This window comes from Hoplias malabaricus, chromosome 4, assembly GCF_029633855.1.
Source record: "Hoplias malabaricus isolate fHopMal1 chromosome 4, fHopMal1.hap1, whole genome shotgun sequence".
NCBI lineage: Eukaryota > Metazoa > Chordata > Actinopteri > Characiformes > Erythrinidae > Hoplias > Hoplias malabaricus.
The window spans coordinates 40,780,748-40,793,857 of NC_089803.1; the positions used below are offsets into that span (position 1 = coordinate 40,780,748).

At 37.7% G+C, this 13,110-nt stretch overlaps 1 protein-coding gene across 1 annotated transcript; it reads right to left on the reverse strand.

Moving 5' to 3' along the window:
• Positions 1–6,560: 6,560 nt before the first annotated feature.
• Positions 6,561–10,483, reverse strand: prl2 (prolactin 2). Its single transcript, XM_066669979.1, has 5 exons — positions 10,462–10,483; positions 9,918–10,093; positions 9,191–9,298; positions 8,880–9,059; positions 6,561–6,752 (listed from the first exon to the last, which is right to left on the reverse strand). Exons 1-5 carry the CDS (start codon positions 10,481–10,483, stop codon positions 6,561–6,563), a joined length of 678 nt encoding a protein of 225 aa, XP_066526076.1.
• Positions 10,484–13,110: the final 2,627 nt, after the last annotated feature.

Sequence of the window (13,110 nt, forward strand, 5' to 3'; positions counted from 1 at the left end):
CTGGTGTAAAATGGCTCCTCAATTCTTCTGAAATGAAGAGTATTCAGAACTAGCTTGCTTCCTCTGACTGAGTAAAATTTCTGCTCTACTGGGAAGACCTTAGGCTAGATGTTGGAACATTTCAGTGAGGATCTGATTGCATTAAAAAAAGCAGAGCTTTTACACAGTTACTGATGCTGGATAACTTTGAACATACAGTGTACTTTTCTGCTTTACTTCTTAATACAGTCACAGATTTCCACCTTCCTTTCACTGAGAGGTCATAAGTTGGTACTGATTAGTGTGCGATAACAGTGGTCAATGAGCTGTATAGCATTGTTTATTGAGAGTCAGGGACAATGCCCAGCAATCAGTGCAAGTAATTGTGCCGGTTAACTGGTTAGTTTTCAGCTTTTGTCCCTGGGCATTGATATTATTACCTCAAATAAAATGAAAAATGTACCCATAAATAAGGCTAACAATCTCTAAATTATGAATACACAAGTTAAGGTAAATAAATAAAAAAGACACATTTTAAATGCAAGTTAGAATAAGCGTTGAAGTATTGATATCTTGACTATATATTTAAACAATTAGCACTTGCATTGTGTTGGGGTCTGTGGGACGTACTCAGAGTTTAATTATACATCAGTAGCCTACAGTAGGCTTGTCTAAGCGGCTCAATTACATGCTTTAAAAAAACACGCTTATAAAATAACGCCACATTTAATTTAGTGCCATATACAGCGAAGAATTTACATTGATTTTACAGCCTCTAGATGTCTCTATTTAGCTGTTATCTTTCCAGTTCATAGGAGTTCCCTTGCCACAACGGTTTAAAAGAGTAAACAGGCATTGCTGATGCCTGTGTTCATACTTCAAAAGAAACATTTCAAGAAATTAAGAAATTTTAAGATGTTTTGAACAATTAGTGGTCAAACACTTAATAAAAAAGACGAGTTTTTACCCTGCATTTGAAAACTGTTAGAGACTGTGCAGTTCAGACGGTCAGTGGAAGTTCAGTCCACCATCTGGCAACCAGGACAGACAAGAGTCTTGAGGCTGGCCTCCCACGTGACTTGAATGATGATAATTCCAGCCAAGCCGTATTTGAGACACTCGAGGTACAAACGGCACCCTCTTTATGTGTATGCCGTTTCTTTAAATAATATTCGGTTGTAGTGTTTCATGTTGTTATGACTAATATTTAAGTACGTTTACGTACTAGTAATCCGGAAATATACCATAAGTTATAAAATATATTTTATAGTGTTGAGTTTTCATGAGTGGCTTCATGCAAAGGAGTTAAATCTTTACAGTCTCTTCTTTTTATATATAAAATATAGACTGGTTAAAGGAAAAAAGTAATATTACAAGTTTTTTTTTCTTTATAATGCAAACCACAAGAGTGAGAAAACACAAACAAATATGTGTATTTATTGAAATGCAGGCACTGTCTATCTCCCAGCCTCATAAAGCTCATGTGCAGCTGCTCCAGAGCATCCTATTACATTTGATGCTTTTCAGTGAAGACTATACACAACTGAATATCTGTGTCCTTAACAGGTGCAGCATTTAATTACAAACTGACTCTGACTGTCATCATGTCTGCCCTTTATATGTCTTTAGAAGTGTCTGAAGTACACCACCTCCTGCTGACCAAATAACTGTCTCCTTGTTTAAAAGTCAAGATGGAAAGTGCAGATACGCTGCCATTGACTGTTAAAAGCATCTCGCCTGACGAAATGCGTCATCTCCAGTGATAATAATTTGGCTCTCTTGGGTGACATGCATTCCAAATTTAACTCACAAAGCCCAAAGCACCCAACTTTGACAAGATAGCTTTGATAGCTAAGCAGAGCCTGCCTAGAGTTTTCACAGATTCTTTTTATTCATGGTTTGGAACAAAATCATATAAGGGGTGTCAAATGCATTTGTAAACTGCTTGTACTGGTGTACATGCAGAATTTAGATGGGCACAGCTTTACTCATCTGCTTGCCAAACAGTTGTAGGGGCAGAGCTGTGCATCTAGTTAAAAGCCTGTTACATAGATGAATTGATTTAGCACTAACACAGCTATGGATGAGAAATTGAGAAATTAATTCAATTGCATTGAGCCTTAGCTGCTCAGGCTTTTGGAAGTCTCTGGGGCATTATGGGAACAGTAGTGTCTGTAGTGAAATTTCCTGGCATAGTTCATCAATCCAATTAATTATACACAAGATAAGATGTGGGGCGTCACGGTGGTGCAGCAGGTAGTGTCGCAGTCACACAGCTCCAGGGACCTGGAGGTTGTGGGTTCGATTCTTCTGGGTTTGACTGTCTGTGAAGAGTTTGGTGTGTTCTCCCTGTGTCTGTGTGGGTTTCCTCCGGGTGCTCCGGTTTCCTCCCACAGTCCAAAAAAATACATTGGGAGGTGGATTGGCGACTCCAAAGTGTCCGTAGGTGTGAGTGAATGTGTGACTGTGTGTGTTGCCCTGTGAAGGACTGGCGCCCCCTCCAGAGTGTATTCCTGCCTTGCGCCCAATTATTCCAGGTAGGCTGGACCCACCGCCACACTGAATTGGATAAGCGGTTACAGATAATGAATGAATGAAGATGTCTTATGATAATCCATTAGAGCTTCATATAGGGCCCACCTCACTCTCTTCCTACCTGCATCCACCAAAATTCCTGTTGAATCATCCACCTCAACACCTAGGGTGTTGTGGCCGTTTATGATCCAATCAACAACCTGCTGTCCTTAACAACTACAGTTACTCATTGAGCCCAGCCATGAGTACCCAAACCAGCCACTGTATCACTAGCTCTTCACAGGGGTTATCAGGATATAGTTTATTTTTATTGCTGTAATTTTATTGGGGATTGTGACAATATACAATTTACTGTGTAATAAGTGTGTAATGATTTTAGACTTTTGGTCACCTTTAGGCTTTTATGTAATACGATGATATGCAGTGTCTTTTCTCAAATATTAGCCCAACAATGTTTAAATAAATTATCTTCAACTAATAGCATCCAAACTGCACTCTTTTCTGCAGTCAGTCTTTGGATTGTATTAGGTGTGTTTATACACTACACGACGACCCTGGGCAGAAAGTATCATTGGCAGTACCTCAGAGTATCTCTAAATGTCTTTGAAGTATAACGCTATGTAGGAGAAAATAGCTATTACTTGTGTCCATCAGTATTTATTTTTACAGCAGAAACATCAGGTGTGTAAAAGCATGTTAGTAGTTCAAACTCTGGAAAATACACCCATTATCAATGAACAACAAGAAAACAATCCCAAGCATACTGCTAAATTAGCAAAAGTGATTTTCAAAACTAAAATGGGAAGACTCATTCTCTGAAAGAGTGAATTATATATATTTTACCTAAATATTTACAGACGGAAATGAGCAAATGGTTAATGACATCAGTTGTGTGAGTGTTTGGAGTAAACAGGTGTTTACTCTATACTCAGCTCATGATAATGTATTGAAATTCTTGCCTGTGGTTATCAGCCATGTGCTACAGACACAGCAGACAGAGATGAGGTAGAAAACTGCTTGAATATTCCTTGAAGCCACTAATGTTCTGAATGAATAGGCAGAACATGTTCAGACTGTGAGAGTCTGGAGGAGAGTGCCCCATACTCAGCATGTTAGCACTGAGTCAAAGTGACAGGAAATGACTAGGGTCATACGTCTGCAAGCAGAAAGTGCGCAATTCATACGCATTGTCCTACCTCAGCACCCCACACGTGCCAAACACACATGCGCCACAATCATACACACACTCACACACACACCCTGGAGCAATCTTAAAACAGATTTGCTGCAGAGACTTTTTTATACAAATAAGAGGAAAGTATATAAATAAGAGGAAAGAATTCAAGGCATTCAATAAATAAAATGTAATATTAGCATACACAATTATTTTATGGCAAATTTCTGTTTGCTTTCTTAATTTATATATATATATATATATGATTGCAGGAGAGAAACACTGAAACCTGTTTCTCCTGCATGCCGTATGCTGCAAAGTAGCATTTTCTTTGCAGAAACAATATAGAATTTAGTTTTCGTGCTGAATGTACAATCTAGGCCAAAACACATACCGACAAACATTTGGATTTTAAATTGTCACAGCATTTAAAGAGTTCATACCTTGACTTTGTACACTTAATGAGTTAACTTAACTCAGTTTTATATTGTTGAATCATTTACAAACTAAATGCTGTGCTTAATTTTGGACAACAGTGGTTTTTGATGCAATATATTGATAAAAAAAAATTAGGTATTAATACTATATTAGTAATAATATTATTGGTATTATTACGGGAAAAGGCAGGGCAAACAGAAACCTTTTGCTTCGACATCACGTCTTGTGTGAAATAACAAGCATCACGAAATTCAGCATTACAGTCATGTGCATTATTTAAAAAATAAACAAATAAATAATACACATCTATACAAAACTGCACATTATAATTTACTATCATGGTGTATATCTTGGTTTTAACATTGAAACAAAATAAAATAAAATGTAGTTTGTTCAGAATCACATTGTTTTATTTGATTTCAAATATGTTAAACTTAGATGTGTTAAAACAAGAATATTAACCATTAAACCAATCAATATTCCCTTTGATTAATATTAATCAATCATTTTTTTAATATTAATATTAAAAAATCAATATCAATATTGTCATTTGACCAAAGGTGCTCCTGTTTCTCTTGTTATAAAGACACAAAATGAGTGGCTCTGCACTTGTTGTTGTGGTGGAAGTACTGTACACGTGAAGCTTTGAGAAATGTTAAAGGTTCAGTCGGAGCAGACTGGTCGTTTGACCAATGCCTTAGGCCTCAGATGAACTGCATTTCAATGTCTCTTTTCTTTACTGGACTTTTCCAGATAAAGGCCACACAGCACCACAATCAGAATTTCAAATATAACCAAACCCTCCTTACATTTCTTTTCAGTACATTTCTTTCACACACCATCAATTATTTAATTCTTAGACATAGATTATAAAATGATGGAAAGTTCTGTAAAAATATGGACAAAAAATACACATTGAAAGAAATGTTTATGCTGAACACTTTTATTTGCTTGATTTTCAGTGCATTTTTATTGTCATAGATAATATAATAATAATAAATAATAAATAAATAAATAATAATGACAAAAAGCTATGTTCTCTTTAAGCTTGTGCCATTTCAATCAGGTCCTTCTCTGATTTTTTTCAGCCCTTTTTTAAACTCCACTTGTATTCCTCAGGATTCTTCAGTGTGCTGAGGTGATTTGTCTCAAGGAAGTTAAAAAGGAACTATAGTGAATAAAAAGTTGGATTCATTTTACTTGGGAAATATTTAAAGTTAAGTGACATCTTAGGACAGAGAAACAAAACAAAACAATCTATATTGTCCAGAACACACACACACACAAAAAATATCCCAGAAACACTATAATGGAATCAAAACATTGTTGTAACTTAGCACAAGCAGCTTGTTTTGCAGGTGTTGTGAGGACAAGACTAATATAACATTTCCCAAATGATTAGAACAAAATTAAGCACAAACAAGGGCATCAGCTTTATTCCACAGAAGAAAAATAGTTGTTTCCTTATGGACTTATTAGTGGTTAGTTTGTTATAAACCATTATTGTGAAATGTAAAAGAACTCCACATAACAAAAAAACAGTTAAAGTGTCATTACTCGTGTCATTACTGCATCGAACAAACTTGCTCTCACCTCCACCCCGTCTCCAACCTTTTCTCGTATTTATTTATCCAGCAGAGTGGATCCTGCTTCATATGCATTCATAAGCCAAACTGAACTCCTCCCCAAAGACTTCTGAGTTCACCTCCCCATTTCAGCTTCTACGGGCGTGGTCCGTACTAGCAAATTATTGGTTTGCAATGCTGTTGGGTTTGCATTGATCTATACATGTATGAACCACAGGCTATGGACTTTTACTGTTATTTTGATTGTGGATATTACAAAATAAACAATTTAGTCAAGAAGTTAGCCAGCAGGTTTGATATCTTTTTGTTTAGTGCTGAATGTTTAAAATAGCATTTTCTGCCTTTTTTTTTTGACTGATTAGTAATAATTGTGTCATATAATGCTGATGTCTACATCTAGACTGGAACATTTCAAGGTGAATGATTGTAATTTAAGGAAAGTTTGCGAATACCAGCCAGTAAAATTATTAACATGTTACAGTGATTCCCAAGGCAAAATGAATCTATTTCAAGTACTTTAGATCAGTGTTTTCAACTCTAGTTCTGGGAGCCCAATTATTTTCTGTACCGACCTGATCCTCTTCAGCTCATTGGCAAGTTACATCATGAATCAGGTGTTTTGGGGTTAAGGAATAACTGAAATTGTGGAGAGCATTGGCATCACAGCACTAGAGTTCAAAACCACTGCTTTAAATTCTCATATAAGAGAATGGAGCCTTCAAAAATTCCCAGATTCCTTCCACTGATTTTGGAGAACCATATGTCAGTATAACTGGTGGAAGATCAAGAAAGGACGTGATGTATAATGTGCACTAAACATGTCATACAGTCCATCAGTGCAATGGTCATCAGCAGCCGTGCTCAGGTACAATTCTGCATTTAAGGATCTTCAAGTAGTTCTGGACTTTGTCAGAATCGCGGCGGAAGCAGAAAAGGAGCTCATAGTCGCTCATGGCCTCTGCACTCTCAGAGGAAGGAATCAAAGCTTCAGAAGACGAGAGGCCATTCACAGAATTACTAATCATCCCCAGCAGCTGCATCTGTGTGTGAAATTGCAGATTTACAGTTAATAGATTCATACATAAACTTTACAAGTCCCAAGCATAGATATATAAATTGGAGTATCATATGTTATCAGAGACTATTTTGGTTTCCAAGGGAAGACAAGTATACATTCTCTGAGAACACATATTGTACAATTACAGTTACTGCTTTCGCTAAACATATTTGGTTTTAATTTTTTGTAACATATTAAACTAACAGATTCATTTAACTATGTTTCACTTAGAAAACCAACAAAACCTGTGATTTGATCATGGGTGTTAAAATATTTACAAACAAGGATTTATGTACGCACATACATATTTTCTCAAACAAGAACAATCATAACCTAGAGCAGAGCTGTTTCATGCTATTGCAGTATAGGTCTGCAGGTCCCCCAAGCCACCAGAGGGACCCAAGTGTTTAGTATATTCATATTATGTATATATTTCATGTATATGCCTATTTATTTGTATCATGTCTTCATAGCAGTAATGAATATTTTCTGATGAAACTGAATGAATTATTGTTTGGGGTGAGTGTTTTGGCAAAACAATGGCAAGATAACCAATATGATACATTTAATATCTATGATGCACTTATCCTTCTAACCAACAATAACCAGACTTTTTGCTCTGTGTTATAAATTTAACCAAATACTTTGTCTATATGGAGGCACGGTGGCGCAGCAGGTAGTGTCACACAGCTCCTGGAGGTTGTGGGTTCGATTCCCGCTCCGGGTGACTGTCTGTGAGGAGTTGGTGTGTTGTCCGCGTGGGTTTCCTCCGGGTGCTCCGGTTTCCTCCCACAGTCCAAAAACACATGTTGCAGGTGGATTGGCGACTCAAAAAAGTGTCCGTAGGTGTGAATGTGTGTGTGTCTGTGTTGCCCTGTGAAGGACTGGCGTCCCCTCCGTGGTGTATTCCCACCTTGCACCCGATGATTCCAGGTAGGCTCTGGACCCCCCGCAACCCTAAATTGGATAAGCGGTTACAGATAATGGATGGATGGATGGACTTTGTCTATATTTTGAATGGCAAATATCTCTTTAAAGTAGAGAAGTAGTTGTTTTATTACTGTTGACTGTAAGAGCTGCAATGTTCATTTGATTTCATACACAGAACACTATCCTGACTTTATAAATAGGAATTCCAATTGAGCATGATTTATTTAATTACTCAGATCAGAGATAGAATATTATAAATTGTGTCTTTTTATAAAAGTTGTTTTATCTTTATATATGCTACATCTGAGTAGCAACAACATGATTCGCTTGTAAATTTACTAGCGTGCATTCATTCATTCATTCATTATCTGTAACCATTTATCCAGTTCAGGGTCGCGGTGGGTCCAGAGCCTACCTGGAATCAATGGGCATAAGGCGGGAATACACCCTGGAGGGGGTGCATGTCCTTCACAGGGCAACACACACTCACACATTCACTCACACCTACGGACACTTTTGAGTCACCAGTCCACTTACCAACATGTGTTTTTGGACTGTGGGAGGAAACCGGAGCACCCGTAGGAAACCCACACAGACACAGGGAGAACACACCAACTCCTCACAGACAGTCACCCGGAGCGGGAATCGAACCCAAAACCTCCAGGTCTCTGGAGCTGTGTGACTACGACACTACCTGCTACGCCACCAAAATTAAAACTAAAACATTCACAACATCCATTAATATGCTTATTCCGACCCTACAGGAACACTTAGCAATGCCATAATAGGGTGGTGTTAAAATGTACAGTTTACAAGGCAAATATCTTGACATTTTATCTCGGTTTGGCTCCTATCCTCTTAAACCCTGCAAATCTACTGAGGTACTCAAAAGTACTGAGGCAAAAGTTATGTTAATGCTAGCCTGATTTTCCTTTTTTTTCTCTCTTCAACTGGTTGGAATTCCCTGTGATGTAATGCATGCAGAGTACGGAAGTGAGTAAACACTATACAAATGTTCAGGCTGTCAAACTAATAATACCTCAAATGGTATACCTCAAATAACATAATATATCTTAAGTTTTAGTCCAAAATACCATTATTTTATTCATGCATCTGCAACAACATGATTTATATTTTTGAAAACAGTGAAGAAGTAATGAGGCTGTGGTTAGTCTCATACCTTTTCTGTAACTTTCTCCACTCCTTTCCTGAGGTCATGCACCATGTCACTCATCTCCAGTGCTTTGTTGCTGCTGAAGCTGTTGAAGTCCTGTTGATGGGCCATGCTCTGGTGCAGCTGCGACAGTGGGTCTCTCCACGCTGTTAGCAGCTTCAGTATAACCTCCGTTAACTCCTCACGCTGAGAGAGAGAGAGAGAGAGACAGAGCTCATCTTGAGACACAACAAATTCATGACTCACATTAATACAAACTGTCTGGGTGAAAAAAATACAACAAAGACAGAGAAGAGATATCTGAAGAGTGAACTCACAGCCAGTTTCTGTGCATTCTCCTTGCCATTAGGAGTCAGTATGCTGGAAGTGTGGCACTTGCGATAGACTTTGCCAATGTGGTTTTTGCTGGGCAGGAAGTACTGTTCCTTAACAGTTCACATGTAAGAGAAATAAGGCCAAGTTAAAGTTTATCTTGCAACCCAGAAGCTAGAAAAGAATTGAATTTGAATTGAGATTCAGACACATGACTAGAGTAATTCTAGTATGTGGCTAATATTTCAGTGTTTCTCAATCACATTTCTAGAAAGCTGAAAAAGGAAAACATTTTTAATGATAATGATGTTGTAGAAAGGCTGTATAACATAAAAACCAACAATTAAATAACTAATTACAAGAATTCTCCATAATCCATAAAAGAGACTAAATCTTATTAATCAAATAGCTGTATCCATTGTTCTTCAGACAGCAAACCAGCTAAATAAACAAATGCATAATATTTAACTATTAGAAAGATTCACAGTATCATTCATTAAAAACTGTTATGTTCAGATTTGTTTCAGTCAACAATGAGTATCAATCTGCATTTCATCTCAATAAATGTGAGGAATCTCAACACCTGTCCTTCACACAAAATATCCCAGACACTTTTATAATTTGGATTGATTGCATTTGAAGTGCCAAGCTTAATAACAAAATCCTCTTAATTATTATCTATTGGTAAAAGGCCATTCAAAATCTTTCAAAGAAAAGAGCTTGGATACTTACAAACTCTGAATGCAAGTCACTGGAGAGGCCGTGCATTCTGGCCGAGTGCTGGATGACCCTGTCGAAGAGATCGGCCAGGGACAGGACGTGGCAGCTGCTGTGTCCATGGGGACAGATCGGTGCAGAGCCCACACGAGAACGCAGATCCAGGAACAGCAGCGCCACAAAGAGCATGGCTGACAGATAAGAGGAAGAAAAAGATTGGAGAAAAAGAGACGAGAGAGGTGAGTCCCTCTCGAGGTTACAGAAATGAGGAAAGAGAGAGAGGACTAGTAACATTTAGATAATGTAATCTGAAGGAAAGGACAGATGTAAGATGGGTGGAGAAAATGAAAATCCTCCGGAGATTCCAGAGATGGACATAGATTAGGAAGAAGGAAAAGGTGAGAGTGAGATGAAAAAGTTCAGAAAATGGAGGGTGTGAAAAGAACAAGAAGAGAAAAGTGAAGAAAAATTTCCAAGGCTAACAGAAAAGAAGTAACATGCATCCATAGGTTCCCTTGCACTGCCCTGAATTGCATGCTCAGTCTGTTCTTAGAAGTACCTTGCTTTCGGTTCCTAGACATTCTGAAAACAGTGTGGCGGTTGTGGTGCAGCAGAGGGTTGGGCAGCCCTTTAAAGTGACCAGAGTTTAAAGCAAGCGACCCTCTGTGGTGACTCTGGTCATTAAAGATTCTCTGGGGGCAGATGTCGACAGGGGTTGGGCAGAAAACGCATGCATGATCCTGTGGTTGTCACAATCTGATCTGTCTAATTCTTGAATCAGCTTGTGACTACTGTTTCTTCCACACCCATCAGCTTCATGCTGGAAGGCATCACCATCATTTCACCAACACTCAGACCTCTGCCCCGGAACATCTTTTGCATCACAGTAACATGTATGATATCCACTGGGGATGACATCTGTCACGACCCACAGCTATCACCATCCAGGCTCATACTAGAGATTGATCTGGTCCAACCATTTACATTGCAACAGGCTTATCAGACAAGATGCCACATTTGTAATGTTTTATAGTAAAGGGCTTTGTGTGAAAGTGTATCACATTGTGATTGAGAAGATGGTGAATAGTCAAGAACTACATGAGTAATTTCCAGTCATTATGTTCTATCTATTTAGTCTTTAGCATCATGAAACAACAACAGAATATCCCCAGTTGAGCAAACATTTTTTTATATAAGATTATATAAAAAGTATAATCTATAAAAAAGTATATACCAATACTCATTATATATATATATATATATATATATATATATATATATATATATATAGTAAATAGCTATCTAAAAGTCCATGGTTAAAATCAATCTTAGTTATGGATTATTTCTTTATAAAAATAGTAATAAAATAATAATAAAATGGCTTATGCAAACATTCGCATTACCGTACACATATGGTAAAAATAATCAGCATATTAATGCTCAATAATGTTTGATGTATGAAATTGCAATAAAATCACACAAAAACACATAAGACATTTAATTGTTTATTGTTAGATATTATGTGGCTCACAGCTGGCTATCAAGATAAAACTGTAACTTTAATGTAAGTTTAACATAACAAAGCAGCACACTTGAAAGGAAGGGCCTTTGCCATTTTAAAGCAGCATTGTAAATTCTACAGTTATTGGGCATTTTTAATTAATTTGTGTCAAAGAAAACCTCCACCAAAGCAGCCTTCACAGTTATAACTTGGTATGTCATAGCTAGATATACCTGTGTCTTCATAGTTAAATCACGTCATATTTCATCACATTTGGTTTGTAAGAAATAAGTGTGTGAGTGCTTGTGTGTGTTTGTGTCCATGCGTATATATTTTTTACTATCTTGCCAAACTCATACTAGTAAGATTAGGGTACCATTTTAGAATAAGTTTTTTACACTTATAATGGTCTATACACAGTTTAAAATCAGTTTGTTAATGGTTTACAGGGCAACAGTGACCTATTTTTTGCCAAAGGTCTATCTACACTGTTAGACCTTAGATGGGTAGCTTACATACAAAAGAACTAAATTAACATTCTCAGATCTCAGCATATTCTTTCTTTACTTTGACATTTTTAGTAAATAATCAGACATTTTCACTATTGCACAAACACTAGCTCATTGTTGTCCTTTCTATGTATGTGCTACAAATGATTATTAAAGATAGTTAAGGTGTTTACCACCTAATTGACAACCATTTATAAATATTTATATGTGTAGTCTCATGTAGTCTCATAAAATGGTACTTAGTATATAATCTGTAGTATTAGTGTGTATTACACAATTGGGATGCAGTGGTTGTCTTTTACCCTCATGTTTCTCTTGGCCATGCTCTGCACCTGAGGGCTGGCATGTGTCTGTAACACACAGATGTATCCCTGTGTGTTGTATGTGTTGTGGTTCATTGTAGTTGTTTCAGCTGTTGTGACTGTTGTCTTTGACTAAATCTGTAAGTTTAGTGTTCTCTGGTTTGGTCTTGTCTGGGTTCCTGGCTAAAGCAAAAGCACTTAGTGAGGACACCTGTGCACTCTGTGGGTACGCACAAGACAGTTAAAAGTTATACATCCAAATATTAAAATGCTTTTAAATGTCAGTGGCCAAAGTGCAAAGCATAATCGAAGAGTACATGGAGTCCCGAAATGTGAAAAATCTCAAAAGGTTTGGTAGGAAGCCAAAAGTCACACTTTTACTGGCTACCGGAATGCTAGTGTGAGAGGTCAAGAAGAATCCATTTATCACTACAAAGTCCATCCTGACCAATCTAAACAGTCCTGGATAACATCTTGTAGATGCCCAGCCAGAGTCCAGACCTGAATTCCATTGAGTGAACTTGGATCAAGGACTAAAAACCAGACTGATGGCAAGAAAGCCTTCTAACCCTCAAGACGTCTAGATCATCACAAAAGTGGAATGGTTCAAAATCTCAGTGGAGAAATGTAAAAAAGCTTTTTAGACATTATAAGTGTTTGATTGATGTGATGGGCGGCACGGTGGCGCAGCAGGTAGTGTCGCAGTCACACAGCTCCAGGAACCTGGAGGTTGTGGGTTCGATTCCTGCTCCGGGTGACTGTCTGTGAGGAGTTGGTGTGTTCTCCCCGTGTCCGCGTAGGTTTCCTCCCACAGTCCAAAAACACACATTGCAGGTGGATTGGCGACTCGAAAGTGTCCATGTGTCTGTGTTGCCCTGTGAAGGACTGGCGTCCCC